Genomic DNA, 16,870 nt, shown 5'->3' on the forward strand with positions numbered 1-16,870 from the left:
TTCAGCCTCAAATTTGAAGCAGCTGACATGCAGGAAAGGCGAGAGGCCTTGGACCTGTCACAAATGCACCAGAGGGTTTAATTTCTCTGGCCTTCTGCTCTGACCAAGGCTGTAGGGCTTGATACGCTCAATTCTTACTCCATGGCTCTCCCATTCTCCAGTTTCCTGCCAAGGCCAGTGCTTTGAAGGAAAGGCAGAGGAAGTGGGAGGAAAGCAACACGGGTTCTCAGACATAGGTGGGGGGACTGGGGCCCAGCCTGGGGTGTGGGAAGACTGAAGAAGGAACAATAATAATTATTATATGGCACTTATTATATGGCAAGTATTCTACCGATAAAGGATTAACAGAATCCTCAACAATGAAGCTACAGTCTAGTTATACAGATAGGGACACTGAGGTTTAAAGAAATAGCAGGACTTCTGAAAAGGCCCTGCAGACCTTCCCACACCCCTTTACCATCCCCTATATCAAGGGACCAGACCTGCCCGACTCTGACATCGACCCCTCCTCTCACTTTGCCCTTTGCCTCTTCCCCATCTCTCTTGAGATCCAGCTCCAAGATGGCCCTGGTTAGGGGCCAAACCAAGATGAGGTTCCAGCAACAGTGTCTGCACCAGAAATCTATAGGACACCAGACATACCCATCACTGGAGCTTTAACTGAAGGACCGAGGGACCACATGAGCAGCCCCCCAGCTTCCTCTTCCACTGTCCCTTTATCTGCACTCACGCCCAAATCCACAGATGGCCCGGAGAACCATTCCACTTTTTTCTCCTGCTTTCCTGTCCTTGGCCCTTCAAGCATTTCTTTCTCACCTGGCAACCACCCCTGTCTGGAGGGAAGGAAAAGCTGCAAGGTCAGTGCAGGAAAGAGGCAGCGAGAAATCTGAAGCCCAGAGAACAGCCTGGAGAAGGAGGAGCCGCCAGCTGGCAGCCGCGTCTCAGAGCTCCTGACCGGATACTGGTAGCCAGAGGTCTGGACGTGCCTGGATGGGCAGGTGAGGGAGCCCCGAGGGCCAGCACGTCTACCCGACCCCAGAAAACTGCAGAAAGCCGTGACGCTTGGCCACTTGGCCTGAGCCGACCCCTGGGCCTCTATTTAACCGTGTTCTGGCTCTGAAGTCTGCTGCGGTCTTCCCTGCCCAGCCCTGTCCAGGCTCCCAGTTCTCAGGTTAGCCGCCCTTATCTCTTGCTTACGTCCCCAGCCTCCTTTAAACAAACACAGATCAGAAATATCGGTTACTGCAACACGGTTGCTTACCCTGTGGTTGCTAAACAACCAGGGAACCACCCTTTCCTAAACAAGTCAGGGGGTGTGGCTCTGTGTGTTTGGTTTTCTTATCACCATGTTTTTTAACCTTAACAGTGTTTCTCAAACTTATATGTGCTTATGAATCTCTTGCGGAGCTTTTTAAAATGCAGATTCTGATGCAGAGGATCCGGGCATGGGGCCTAAGGTGCTGAAAGCTGGTCCAAAGAGCCCACTGTGAGGAGGACGACTCTGGAACACTGGGCGGTGAAGCCCAGAGCCAGGGCTGTTGTCAGAGGAGCATCAGATGAGCTGGCGGGTTTTCAACCTGCCTCCTACTCCCTTCACCAAGGCAATGAACCTCTGATCCAGCAGGCCCAGGGCAGGTGCAAACATGGGTATTTCAAAGCAGCCTCGAATGGCCGAGACTTGCCCATCCCCCTGCAAAACCTGGTTGCTAACGACCTCGAGCCTAATACCTGACGTTTACCAAGCAGTCAGCGTGTGCCAGACGATGTAAATGCACTATCTCAACCTTCCCTTAAAACACTGTTGGGAAGGAGTTCTGCAAGGATGCCCATTTTACGGATGAGGAAATGGTAGGTCAAGTCAGCTGTTGAGTCCCAGCGCCTGAGGCCCCAGTCACTGTGTTAAACAGCTCCCTTAGTCGAGTGGAGGAAGGTGGCCTTTGGGTAAGAGGATGGGCTCAAGGCCACCTCTGAGCTGTGTGACCCAGTTAAGTCACCTAGTCAGTCCTCACCTTACAAGTGGGCTAATACCCCCAAACTAATGGAGGTTTGCGAAGATGAGCGGAGAGGGTAAAAGCCTTGCCATTTCCTCCTCTCAGGGTCTACAGAGCCCAGCCCTGCAGACAGCACAGGACACACCCCAGCATCTGCTGGTCCTTACACCCTGAGAGGAGGAAGACGGGTGCACAGGTGTCCTCCCTGCTGCCCCGACAGAGAATAAACAGGCTCAGAGAAGCCCAATTACGTCAAAGTCGAGGTCAGGGTCCCCGCCCTGGAGCAGAGGGGAGGTAACAGGGAACCAGACGGCTCTACACCCACCTGTGGCCTAAACTGCTCTTGGGCTGCGAGGCTCTGCTTTTGAAGGATTTTCTGAAGCACTTCCTCCTGCCTCCTTGCCTACTCTGAGAGGAACGGGCTGTGAAATACAACTCCTAAGATTACATACTTGAACTTAGCCAAAAAACACAGAAATGGCATTCCAACGGCTGATCCTGCTATGCATCGCTTCTATTTTTAATTAATAAATAAGAAAACTATTAGTGCAAAGTTTGAGCCGCTCCAGGACAGGAGGACAGTGTATTAGACTGTGGATTGGAACACATGATGATCCTTCCCCAGAAGAATCTAAACACCACGTAACCTTGAACATGCATGTGCCCTGGTGGGCCTCAGTTTCCCCATCTGTGAAGAGATGGAGCTAAAGGACCTCTACAGCACTTTCCTGCCCCTAAACTCTGTTTTCCAAGGAAAGGAGATAACATCTCTATTATCAGGGAGACGGCCACAGCCTTTCTGTAAGGGCAGTTTAGTGCTTGCAGCCTTAGGCCAACGCAGCAGGGCCGGGAAATACAGGATTGAAATAGGAAGCATGGAGCTGATAACTGAGTGTCACCCAGAAGTTAAGGCCAAAGTCTTCGAAGCTATAAATTCAGTGTGTGGAGGATGCGATTTCATTTACGACAATTATTATTCAAGATACTTGCCAGAAACACACTACGCTACCAAGTGCGGTGCCGCGGCGGCATCCTCTGGGGGTGACAGGCTCGGGACGCAGAGTCGGGACTGACCGGGCCCACGTACAGAGTCCAGGGCACCTCTCGCTGCCCACAGCTCCAGGGTGAGGGGTTCCTACCAGGCATCCTGGGAGACTCACCTTGTAAAGTGCGGCTCTGCTAACATCGCCACAGCTGCGAGCACTGACGTGGCCAGCCAGAGGGTACAGACCAGAAGCGGGGTTCCCGTCTGTTCTGCCCAAAGTGAAAGAGGCAGATGTGGGGTGCACCCAGGACCAGTCCCAGCACAGCCCCGGCCTGAGCGGGCGCTCCAGCGGCAGAGCCGTTTCTGGGAAACCACAGGACGAAGCACCTCTGATCCTCTGGTCCCAGCAGACAAGCGGCAGGAGAAAGGAGCCGGGAGGTGAACGCCAGGGGCTGCTGCCGCTCTGATCCCTTTCCCAATGCCACGTGGACACCTTTGACCTCTACCTTCTGTTTGCCCAGCAGGAGGAAGGGGGATTTCCTTCAAATCACAGCTCAGGAGCTTGGAATGTTTAAAAGAACGCAGGGGAGTAAAACAAGAGTTCAAAGTGAAGGCGACTTTTAGCTAAAGTACAAGGGGAAGTGCCCAGTCCCTTCTACACTCGCCAACTCCAGTATGTTTCCTGCACTCTCCCCTTTGCGTTCTGGGTCCTCCGTACATCCCCACGCAGATGCCAGCCGGACCCTTCATGATGAACTGTGACCTGCAGGCATCCCCCTCAAGGCTGGACAGGAGACAGAATTCGTAAGATCAGCTCTGAGGCTTTTTCCTCCCTAATCTCAGAGAATCCTTATTCCCATCACCTCGTTACGTACCAATCCTGGGTCCCTGCGACCCAAATGGTGTGCTGGAGCCACCGCATACCTGCACACAAGATGCCATTGCTAAATCCTCAGGCATTCGTCAAGTCAGTTGTTAAACACAGCCATTACTAAAAACCGAATTACACAAATTTATAACCAAAGAAGTTATATTAAAAACAAAGGGATTAGGGGAATTCTCTGGTGGTCCAGTGGTTAGGACTCCAAGCTTTCAGTGCCAAGGGCCCGGGTTCAATCCCTGGTTAGGGAACTAAGATCCCGCAAGCCGTGTGGCTCAGCCAAAGAAAAAAATAAATAAATAAAACTCTTAAAACAAAAACAAAACAAAAAAAGGTATTAAATACTCAAAACTCAACACTCCCTAATTGATTTACTTCATTTTACTATTATCTATGCTCTTGACATTATTTAACCTATTGTGTCCGTAAGGTGAAGATAGATACTCTGTAACGGTGTGCTTGAGGCTGGCCAGCGTGGGAACACTTACACGGCAGGTGTCTGTCGGCAAATGCCATCAACCTGCCTCCCCACCACCAACTGCCACCCTTTCAGAGGTTGTTAAACATTCACCAGCACACAAATGCCCATACACCAAGTGGTTATTTCCAGTCTGGACTTTCTCCCCCTAAACTCCCTTCTCATACAATCAACTACTACTCTGACACCAACAGCTGGATGCCCGCAAGACTTAACCACGTTCAAAACTGAACTGACTTATCTCCCAAATGCTCCAGATGCAGATCTTCCCCATCCCTGGCAAATGGCACCTCAAACCTTCCAGGTGTCAGGCCAGAAACCTTGGGGTCATCCGATCTGTCAGCAAGTCCTATAGTTTCTGCGACCAACATTTGTCTAGCATACAACTACTTCTCACCATTCTCACCGCCTTCCACCTCTCCACTCTGGTCCCAGCCACCATCACCTCTGTCTGGACCACTGAGGGAACCACTTCACTGGCCTCCCGTTTCTATCTTTGCCCAAACCCAGGAGAGTGATCTGTTTATAGCATCAGTCAGATCATGTCATTCTTCTGTTCGGTGGCCTGCGGGGTCTACACATTCTGGCCTCCCATCTATTACCTCTTTGATCTTTTCTCCTATTCTCTGCCCCTCTCTGGGCTCCAGCCACCCATCCTCCTGCCTCAGGGCCTTTATACTTGCTGTTCCCGCTGCCTGACCTACTTTTCCCGCAGATGTCCACGTGGTCCACTCCCTCACTAACTGCAATTCTTTGCTGAAATGTCACCTTCTCAGTGAGGCTTTCTCAGCCGACTCTGAGTAAAATTGTAAACCTCCAACCCTCATCTCATCCCCTGCTTTATTTCTCCCTGTAGTACATATTTGCATGTGATAAGTATATTTATTTTGTTTATTGTCTGTCACCCCTCCACTCAAAAATGTAAGTGCCAATGAGGACAGGGGTTTTTGTGTTTTGTTCACTGCCCACCTCCAGGGCCTGGCAAAACAGGGCCTCGCACACAGAAGGTACACTATAAATATTTGCTGAATGAACAAAAGAATTCCCATTGCCCAAGTCCACCATCACCTGTGTATGAGCACCTGCGTGTGAACGATGGCACGAAGGAATACATCTCTAATGGTGACTCCAAGCACTGTGACACAGCACACAATAGCAGCAGCTCGCTACCTGAAATGATACTATGAACAATAAAAGAGAATATAGAGTATTTAACTAAATGCCAAATACTGGGCTAAGAGCTTCATAGGCACCATGCCATTTAATTCTTGCCACGGCTTATGAGATAGGTACTATTATTGTCCCCATTTTTAGAATGAGTAGAGAGAAAACTAAGGTGCAGAGAGATAAAATAACTTACTCAAGGTCAGGCAGCTCAGAGGTGAGAGGATTTGAATACAGGCAGCCTGGTTCCAGCACTTACTTCCCACCTACCTGTAAAACGTGTGACTACAACCCCAAATAGCAAATTTAAAACACTGTTTTAGGGGCTTTCCTGGTGGGGCAGTGGTTGAAAATCCGCCTGCCAATGCAGGCGACATGGGTTCGAGCCCTGGTCCCACATGCCACGGAGCAACTAAGCCCGTGCGCCACAACTACTGAGCCTGCGCTCTAGAGACCGCAAGCCACAACTACTGAATCCCGCACCCCACAACTACTGAAGCCCGTGCGCCTAGAGCCCGTGCTCTGCAACAAGAGAAGCCGCCGCAGTGAGAAGCCCGTGCACCACAACGAAGAGTAGCCCCTGCTCGCCACAACTAGAGAAAGTCCACACGCAGCAAAGAAGACCCAACGCAACCAAAAATAAATAAATTACCAAAAAAACCCCACTGTTTTAGTGTGGACACTGATCCTGCTCCCCTCCAAGACTGGAATGACAGCGGTCTAAACACTCCCGTAAGCGACCCAAGCTGGTTGGCAGCTCTGCTTCCCTGCTGTGAATGGCCGTGGCCTCCCATGTCCACTCCAACAGTGATTCGCTCACCTTCGTTCTGACGTCATGAAGACACTGTATTTAAGCCTGAGTTGCTTTCTTAAAACCTGGAAGGCCCTTTGCCGGGGAAGGGCTCGTTTCTGGACTCCTTAGCCACTTAGTAGCTGTGTGAGCTTACACAAGTTATTTAACCTCTCCCAACCTCGACCACAGCGTGGGAAAACAAGTCGATGAGAAGCACAAAAGGAGACAATCCATATAAAGCACTTGGCACGATGCTTGGCAAACAGTAAGCGCCCAAGAAATGTTAGCCTCTGTCATTATTAAACCAAGAGCATCATGAGTAAAGCGACTTCTCTTGCTCATCTCTTGGAACTGCTGCAGAACCAATTAACTTCCCACAACAGAAAAAGATGCCAAGGAACAGCACATTGACAACTTTGTGATCTTCCAGCCATACTGATGAAAAATCAAAGGGATATAATGCTGAGATGGTTAAAAAAAAGTCCCTACCCCAGCCCATGAGGGCTTTATAATCTGGCCCAAAGAATACAGTAGAGTAAACTTCTAAATCTGCAGCCCTGGGCCTGTCACTTAACTGCTCAGGGCCTTTTCTCCAGCTGGAAAATGGAGATCATCCACCTCATTTTAATGTCTTGGGAAAAACCCCCCGTATCATGATGGTGAAAATACTTTGAGAGGTAATGGTGGTAAGAGGTCTCCTAGACAGAGAGCCACCCAGTTCCCAGCTCAGGGCAACAAAAAGCCAAACCAGACACCCTGCTCTGTCCGTGGGTTAGGGCCTGGCAGAGTCCATGGTGAAATTTGGCAACAAGCGATGACATTTTGCCTCGTTCCATCAATAAAGTGAGAAGTGGGTAGGCCACAGATGACCAAAGGTGCCTCCTGGTTTCCCTTTGTCTGCCCACAGATTTGACTGTTTCCCTTTTAAACAGCCTAAAACCATCTGACAATAAGAGTCACTTAGTAAATTCTAGTCTTTGGATAAAAATAACTTTGAGTGTTTGCCTGGAGTGGTTATTTGCTGAGCAGTTATGTACCTCAAAGAAACATGTACACAAAATACCGCCTAAAAATGAGCTCTGTGCATGCCAAACACTGAGCCTTTTTATCTCAGGTGCTCCTAAAACTTGCCAAAAGATTAGCCTCATAAGCTGATCACTGTAGAAAATGTACAACATAATTTAAAATACACCCAGCCTGCTGGATGCTGGTGGGGGACCTCGACGCCCAGGGAGACAGGAGGAAGCCCCAAACGAACTGGTAGGACGTGGGGGGACTGAGCGGGGAGGAGAAGTGGAGGCCGGAGGGCGCCCTGAGGGGTGGCTGAGAGGGGGGAGGGGTTCCCACGCCCGGAGGGACCCTTGGGGGCTCGGATCAGGGGGGAGTACGCCCAGCGTTTCCTCTGTCCAATCTGCTGGGGAAGCCTGCCCAGTTATCGGGCCGGGTCCTACGCCCGCCCTCAGAGGCCCCCTCAGGGCCCCATTTGTCCTGGGGGCGTAGGAGGGAGGCCGGGGGGAGAACAGGAAAGGCAGGCGGGAGGGGCCCTCCATGACCGGGGCAGCAGGAGCGGGAGAGGAGCAGAGGGTGTCGGCCCCGCCCACTCGACCCTGGGAAGCATGCTGGGCTCCCAGATGGGGTCCCCCGCCCCCTGAGACCAGAGGCGGGAGGCACGCCTGGGTCCCTTCTGTTCCACTGAGCCTAAGCTCCACCTCCCACACCTCCGGGGGCCTTTTCCAGCCCTGTGGTCCTAAGCATAGGCCCCGCTCACCACCCAAACCCCACCCCTGCTTAGGCCCTGCCCTCCACAGCCAAGGTCTTTTCCACCTTTTTTTTTTTTTTTTTTTCCCTCCTCTTTTTCACTATTGCGGTTCTGTTTTACCTTCCGGTTGTTGTTTCATCTATATTTTTATTTTTATATTCTTTCTAACGTATCTGTTCATTTCCTAGTCTAATTTTTTTACTTTGTTACTGTTTTTTTGGTTTTTTTTGCCACCCCACATGGCGTGCCAGACCTTGGTCCACGAGCCGGGTGTTGGGCCGAAGCTCCTGAGATGGGAGCTCCAAATATGAACCACTGGACTAACAGAGAACCTCAGACCCTAGGGAATATTCATCAGAGTGAGGTCTACCAGAGGTCCTCATCTCAGCACCAAGACCAGCTCTACCCAACAGCCTACAAGCTCCAGTGTTGGAAGCCTCAGGCCAAACAACCAGTAAGACAGGAACACAACACAATCCAACTCATCAAAAAAAAAAAAAAAAGAGACGGCAAAAAAATATGTCACAGATGAAGGAACAAGGTAAAATCCTACAAGATCAAATAAATGAAAAGGAAATAGGCAATCTACCTGAAAAAGAATTCAGAGTAATGATAGTAAAGATGATCCAGAATCTCAGAAGAAGAATGGAGGCGCAGATTGAGAAAATACAAGAAATGTTTAACAAAGATCTAGAAGAACTAAAGAACAAACAAACAGAGATGAACAACACAATAACTGAAATGAAAAATACCCTAGAAGGAATCCACAACAGAAAAACGGAGGCAGAAGAACGAATAAGTGAGCTGGAAGACAAAATGGTAGAAATAACTGCTGAGGAGCAGAATAAAAAAAAAAGAATGAAAAGAATTGAAGACAATCTCAGAGACCTCTGGGACAACACTAAACACACCAACATTTGAATTATAGGGGTCCCAGAAGAAGAAGAGAAAAAGAAAGGGTCTGAGAAAATATTTGAAGCGATTATAATGGAAAAGTTCCCTAACATGTGAAAGGAAATAGTCACCCAAGTCCAGGAAGCACAGAGAGTCCCATACAGGATAATCCCTAGGAGAAACACACCAAGACACATATTAATCAAACTAACAAAAATTAAATTCAAAGAAAAAATATTAAAAGCAGCAAGGGAAAAACACAAAATAACATACAAAGGAATCCCATAAGGTTATCAGCTGATTTTTCAGTGGAAACTCTGCAGGCCAGAAGGGAGTGGCAGGATATACCTAAAGTGATGAAAGAGAAAAACCTACAATCAAGATTACTCTACCCAGCAAGGATCTCATTCAGATTCAATGGAGAAATCAAAAGCTTTTCAGATAAGCAAAAGCTAAGAGACTTCAGCACCACCAAACCAGCTTTACAACAAATGCTAGAGGAACTTGTCTAAGCGGGAAACACAAGAGAAGAAAAAGACCCACAAAAACAATCCAAAAACAATTAAGAAAATGGTAATAGGAACATACATATCAATAATAACCTTGAATGTAAATGGGTTAAATGCCCCAACCAAAAGATACAGACTGGCTTAATAGATACAAAAACAAGACCCATATATATGCTGTCTACAAGAGACCAACTTCAGACCTAGGGACACATACAGATTGAAAGTGAAGGGGGGGTGGAAAAAGATATTCCATGCAAATGGAAATCAAAAGAAAACTGGAGTAGCAATACTCGTATTGATTAAATAGACTTTAAAATACTGTTACAAGAGATAAGGAAGGACACTACATAATGATCAAGGGATCAATCCAAGAAGAAGGTATTAACAATTATAAATGTTTATGCACCCAACATAGAAGCACCTCAATACCTAAGGCAAATGCTAACAACCATGAAAGGGGAAATCGACAGTAACACAGTAACAGTAGGGGACTTTAACACCCCACTTACACAAATGGACAGATCATCCAAACAGAAAATAAATAAGGAAACACAAGCTTTAAGTGACACAATACATCACATAGATTTAATTGATATTTATAGAACATTCCACCCGAAAGTGGCAGAATACACTTTCTTCTCAAGTGCACATGGAACATTCTTCAGGATAGATCACATCTTGGGTCACAAATCAAGCTTTGGAAAATTTAAGAAAATTGAAATCGTATCAAGCATCTTTTCTCACCACAACACTATGAGATTGGAAATCAATTACAGGAAAAAAAACTGAAAAAAATACAAATACATAGAGGCTAAACAGTGCACTACTAAATAACCAAGAGATCACTGAAGAAATCAAAGAAAAAATAAAAAAATACATAGAAACAAATGACAACAAAAACATGACAACCCAAAACTTATGGGACACAGCAAAAACAGTTCTAAGAGAGAAATTTATAGCAATTCAATCTCACCTCAGGAAACAAGAAAAATCTCAAATAAACAATCCAACCCTACATCTAAAGCAACTAGAGAAAGAAGAACAAAGAAAACCCAAAGTCAGTAGAAGGAAAAAAGTCACAAAGATCAGAGCAGAAATAAATGAATACAAACGAAGAAAACAATAGCAAAGATCAATAAAACTAAAAGCTGGCTCTTTGAGAGGATAAACAAAATTGATAAACCCTTAGCCAGCCTCATCAAGACAAAAAAGGGAGCTCTCCAGGCGTCGGGGAGGGAGGGCAGCCTGCTGGGTCCGCACGGCCTCGGGCCGAAGCCCAGGTCCCCGCCCGCCCCAGCGCCTGGCCGAGCCCCGCACCCCGCGTCTCCATCGTGGGTCGCGGTGGTCGGATGTGCTCCCGGGTCCACGGGACAGGCGGGCACAGAGGTCCCTTGTGTTGGCGGGGGTGGGTGCGGCGAGGTTCCGGCGCCTCCGCGGAGCATTGTGGGTCTGGGGCTGGGGGCGCCGCGGATTGCTATGCTCTCCGCACTTTCCCGGCTCTGAAGCCTCGAGAACACGGCTAGGCAGCAGTAGTTTAATGGGGAGTTTGCCTGCTGGGAACTAGGGGCCTGCGGGGGTCTCAGTTCCTGGCTGGCCGCGGAACACGAGGTTGCCAGGTGTGTGACGGCAGCAGGTAGGAGTGACCCGCTGGTACAGTGATAAGCGGGAAAGGAAGGACAGCGGCTGTTGGCCTGTGAACCTAGGCAAGAATGACCAGCCGACACAGTCCAGACCAAGGTCCGTGGGCCCAGCTCGGTCCTGTGTGTCTGGTCAGTGGAATAGACCTGCACGTGTGGCTCTTGTCACTCTAGGATTGGCTTCAGGACAGATCCTGCTGATGAGCCCAGGGCACTGCCCTCAGTTCTCCAGGAGAGTGCACCGGAGGGGAGCTAGGGGGCTGTGCCCGACTCAGCACGGTGGCCACGCACGTCCAGTCTGCTGGCAAGGGCAGTGGGGAGCCGGGGGAAGTCACGGCCTTGGGAATGTCCTCTGATGAAAAAGAACCTGCAGGCTTAAAAAATAACTTGTGTGTGGAACGTTGGTGTGCTGAGAAGCAGTTCTGTGTGCTTTTCCCCCCTGGTGTGGATCAGCAGTGCTGAGGCAGCAGGCGGGATACAGAAGTGTGAGCAGAGACCGTCTGGAGGCCCCAAACTCCAGGGAAACTAAAGGTGACAGCCAGCCTAGTGATGAGGACAGGAGCTGGGGGCGGTGGCGCTGGCAGCAATCCAGCAGTTTCCCCTCATCTCAGGGCCCTAATCCTGGCTCCAGCCGGGTGGTCAGGGGAGCTGCAAGGTCTTATGGGCGAGCAGAGCCCACAGTCCTGAGCTGTTCTTCGCTGTGTCTGGGTCATCTCCCCCCATCCAAGGGGAGAAATCTAGATGAGATTTAAGAATTAGTGCTTTAAGAATGTGGACCTCGGGCTTCCCTGGTGGCGCAGTGGTTGAGAATCCACCTGTCGATGCAGGGGACACGGGTTCGAGCCCTGGTCTGGGAAGATCCCACATGCCGCGGAGCAGCTGGGCTCGTGAGCCACAATTACTGAGCCTGCGCGTCTGGAGCCTGTGCTCCACAACAAGAGAGGCCGCGATAGTGAGAGGCCTGCGCACTGCAATGAAGAGTGGCCCCCGCTTGCCACAACTAGAGAAAGTCCTTGCACAGAAACGAAGACCCAACACAGCCATAAAAATAAATTAAAAAAAAAAAAAAAAAAAGAATGTGGATCTCATAGTTGAAACCTCAGAAGACATGTTTTCAGCACAGGGTGTTAAAGTGAACAGAAGGATTCAATCCCTTTTCAAGGAGGGTGTCTCCATGTGGGCAGAACTAGAGAATAAATGGGTCTTGAATAAAAAAAAAAAAAAAAAGAAAGAAAGAAAGAAAAAAGGGAGAGGACGCAAATCAATAAAATTAGAAATGAAAAAGGAGAAATCACAACTGACACTGCAGAAATACAAAGGATTATAAGAGACTACTACAAACAACTATATGCCAATAAAATGGACAACCACGAAGAAATGGACAAATTCTTGGAAAGGGACAATTTTCCAAGACTGAACCAGGAAGAATTAGAAAATATAAACAGACCTATCACAAGTAATGAAATTGAAACTGTAATTAAAAATCTTCCAACAGACAAAAGTCCAGGACCAGATGGCTTCACAGGCAAATTCTACCAAACATTTAGAGAAGAGCTAACACTGATCCTTCTCAAACTCTTCCAAAAAATTGCAGAGGGAGGAACACTCCCTAATTCATTCTATGAAGCCACCATCTCCCTGATACCAAAACCAGAAGAAGATATCACAAACAATGAAAATTATAGACCAATATTACTGATGAACATAGATGCAAAAATCCTGAACAAAATACTAGCAAACAGAATCCAACAACATATTAAAAGGATCATACACCATGATGAAGTGGTATTTATCCCGGGATGCAAGGATTCTTCAATATACACAAATCAATCAGTGTGATACAACACATTAACAAATCAATGATCATCTCAATATATGCAGAAAAAGCTTTTGACGAAATTCAACACCCATTTATGATAAAAACTCTCCAGAAAATGGGCATAGAGGGAACCTACCTCCACATAATAAAGGCCATATATGACAAATCCACAGCAAGCATCATACTCAGTGGTGAAAAACTGAAAGCATTTCCACACGATCAGGAACAAGACAAGGATTCCACTCTTGCCACTCTTATTCAACATAGTTTTGTAAGCCCTAGCCATGGCAATCAGAGAAGAAAAAGAAATAAAAGGAATAGAAACTGGAAAAGAAGTAAAACTGTCACTGCTTGCAGATGACATGATACTATACATAGAAAATCCTAAAGATGCCACCAGAAAACTACTAGAACTAATCAATGAATTTGGTAAGGTTGCAGGACACAAAATTAATGCACAGAAATCTCTGGCATTCCTATACACTAACAACGAAAAATCAGAAAGAGAAATTAAGGAAACAATCCCATTTACCATCACAACAGAAAGAAAAAAATACTTAGGAATAAACCTATCTAAGAAAGTGAAAGATGTGCACTCAGAAAACTATAAAGCACTGATGAAAGAAATCAAAGATAACATACCATGTTCTTGGACTGGAAGAATCAATACTGTGAAAATGACTATACTACCCAAAGCAATCTACAGATTCAATGTAATCCCTATCAAACTACCAATGGCATTCTTCACAGAATTAGAACAAAAAATTTTACAGTTCATATGGAAACACAAAAGTCCCCAAAGAGCCAAAGCAATCTTGAGAAAGAAAAACAGAGCAGGAGGAATCAGGCTCCCCGACTTCAAACTATACTACAAAGCTACAGTAATCAAGACAGTATGGTACTGGCACAAAAACAGAAATATAGATCAATGGTACAAGATAGAAAGCCCAGAGATAGACCCACGCACATATGGTCACCTAATTTATGACAAAAGAGGCAAGAACATACAATGGAGGAAAGACAGCCTCTTCAATAAGTGGTGCTGGGAAAACCGGACAGCTACATGTAAAAGAATGAAATTAGAACACTTCCTAACACCATACACAAAAATAAACTCCAAATGGATTAAAGACCTAAATGTAAGACCAGACACTATAAAACTCTTAGAGGAAGGCTTCCCTGGTGGCACAGTGGTTAAGAATCTGCCTGTCAATGCAGGAGACACGGGTTTGAGCCCTGGTCCGGGAAGAACCCACATGCCGAGGAGCAACTAAGCCCCTGTGCCACAACTACTGAGCCTGCGTGCTAGAGCCCATGAGCCACAACTACTGAGCCCGCGTGCCACAACTACTGAAGCCGTCACACCTAGAGCCTGTGCTCCATGACAAGAGAAGTTACCATAACGAGAACCCCGCGCACTGCAACAAAGAGTAGCCCCCGATCACCACAACTAGAGAAAGCCCACTCGCAGCAATGAAGACCCAATGCAGCCAAAAATAAATAAATAAATAAATATATTTAAAAAAAAAAAAAAAAACTCTTACAGGAAAACATAGGAAAAACACTCTTTGACATAAACCACAGCAAGATCTTCTTTGGCCCACCTCCTAGAGTAATGAAAATAAAAACAAAAATAAACAAATGGGACCTAATTAAACCTAAAAGCTTTTGCACAGCAAAGGAAACCATAAACAAGACGAAAAGACAACCCTCAGAATGGGAGAAAATATTTGCAAATGAAACAACAGACAAAGGATTAATCTCCAAAATAAACAAACAGCTCACGGAGCTCAATATCAAAAAACAAACAGTCCAATTAAAAAATGGGCGGAAGACCTAAATAGACATTTCACCAAAGAAGACATACAGATGGCCAAGAGGCACATGAAAAGCTGCTCAACATCACTAATTATTAGAGAAATGCAAACCAAAACTACAATGAGGTATCTCCTCACACCGGTCAGAATGGCCATTATCAAAAAACCTAGAAACAATAAATGCTGGAGAGGGTGTGGAGAAAAGGGATCCCTCTTGCACTGTTGGTGGGAATGTAAATTGATACAGCCGCTATGGAGAACAGTATGGAGGTTCCTTAAAAAAATAAAAATAGAATTACCATATGATCCAGCAATCCCACTACTGGGCATATACCCTGAGAAAACCGTAATTCAAAAAGACACATGCACCCCAAAGTTCACGGCAGCTCTATTTACAATAGCCAGGACATGGAAGCAACCTAAATGTCCATCGACATTTGAATGGATAAAGAAGATGTGGCACATATATACAATGGAATATCACTCAGCCATAAAAACGAACGAAATTGAGTTATCTGTAGTGAGGTGGATGGACCTAGAGTCTGTCATACAGAGTGAAGTAAGTCAGAAAGGGAAAAACAAATACCGTATGCTAACGCATATATATGGTATCTAAAAAAAAAAAAAAAAAAGGTACTGATGAACCTAGTGGCAGGGCAGGAATAAAGACACAGACATAGAGAGTGGACTTGAGGACACGGGGTTGGGGGGGGGGAAGCTGGGGTGAAGTGAGAGTGGCATTGACACATATACACTACCAAATGTAAAATAGATGGCTAGTGGGAAGCAGCAGCATACACAGGGAGATCAGCTCTGTGCTCTGCGAGGACCTAGAGGGGTGGGATAGGGAGGGTGGGAGGGAGACGCAAGAGGGAGGGGATATGGGGATATATGTATACATATGGCTGATTCACTTTGTTGTACAGCAGAAACTAACACAATATTGTGAAGCAATTATACTCCAATAAAGATCTATAAAAATAAATAAACAAAAATAAAATATACATGGGAAAAAAACTACACCCGGTCTACCCAGGTTTCCCTCACTGGCTACCTTTCACAAGCTACGGGCCTGGTGGGGGGCGGGGACAGAGGGTTGGGGGAACGCAATTTCGGCTTATGATTTTTCCAGAAGTTCTCACTTCCAGCTACACATTCAAGTTTGAGTGAGCAGATTTTCAGAGACCCAGATAGGTTTACTTCTGCAAAACCATTCATTGGATGGATGTGTTTGAAACGCTGATCGAAACCTGAGCGCTAATGCCAAAGATTAAGCAGATTCCGGGGTGGGGGAGTGGGGAAGCCGCAAGTTCCTCCTCTCACTGAACTGAACTGCAGAAAAGCCTGGGAAAGGGGACGCCGCCGGCCCCTCCGGACCAGCCTCGACCGCGCCTGGCTGCCTCCTGCCCACCCGCCACCAAACACAACTGCCGCGCCAGGGGACCTACGGAGGCGGAAGCGAACAATAATTTATTTCGCAGGAGGAAGGCGGGGAAGGGAATTCGGGCGGGTGGGTGGTGGCTGGGGTGACTCTTCCCAACTAAACGCCCAAGGATTTCACAGCCACGCGGGGCCGGCCTCTCGGGCCTGCGGGTTCGGCTGGGTGCGAGCACGCAGTCGCCCTCCGGCTGTAAATAATTCCTGCGGCCAAAGGAGCCGGAGAGAAAGCGGGGGATGCAGCTTACTTCATCTCGCCCGTCAGAGCCGGCCGCTTCTCCGGGAAACGTTGAGGGCGGCGCAGGGCGCCCGGTGCTGCGGGCCGAGCTCAGGCCAGGCCGGGGCCCCGCGCATCCTCTTCCGCCCGCCGGGCCCACCCTAACAGGGGCGCGTCACGCGGCCCCGCGCCTAACGCGCGCTCGGGTTTCGCCAGCGACGCCGGGGGCGGCGAGCGGGGAGGGCGCGAGGCCAGGTCCGGCCCGACCGACCCTTCCCGGCCCAACCCGAGACGCGTCACAGTCCGCGAGGACGGTGCCCCCGCGAGACCTGGACCTCAGACCCCTGCGACCTCGGCACGCGCGCGCGCGCGCAGAAGGGCCCCCCCGGGCCAGGGACGCGCACGCGCAGTGGGACCAGGCGAGGGGCGCGCGCAGTGGGGCCGAACCAGGGGCGGGCGGCCGAGGCGCAGGCAAGACCACGCCCCCTAG

The 16,870-nt window shown here is 48.1% G+C and overlaps 1 protein-coding gene across 3 annotated transcripts in view; it reads right to left on the reverse strand.

Annotated features, from left to right (window-relative positions):
- H6PD (hexose-6-phosphate dehydrogenase/glucose 1-dehydrogenase) overlaps window positions 1–16,791 on the reverse strand; it is a 35,915-nt gene extending 19,124 nt beyond the window's left edge. The window contains exons 1-2 of one of the 3 annotated variants that reach the window (XM_082461209.1): window positions 16,412–16,791; window positions 3,152–3,245 (exon numbers count right to left, since the gene is read on the reverse strand). In XM_082461209.1, the coding sequence (XP_082317335.1) occupies window positions 3,152–3,177 (26 nt within the window). In that variant the 5' untranslated portion in view covers window positions 3,178–3,245; window positions 16,412–16,791. Of the gene's footprint in view, window positions 1–3,151; window positions 3,538–5,402; window positions 5,477–16,411 lie in introns of those variants that run through there. The other 2 variants (XM_082461208.1, XM_082461210.1) reach the window with 2 other exon arrangements.
- Between the last annotated feature and the right edge of the window lie 79 nt (window positions 16,792–16,870).

This window comes from Balaenoptera physalus, assembly GCF_965194825.1.
Source record: "Balaenoptera physalus genome assembly, chromosome: 1".
Lineage (NCBI taxonomy): Eukaryota > Metazoa > Chordata > Mammalia > Artiodactyla > Balaenopteridae > Balaenoptera > Balaenoptera physalus.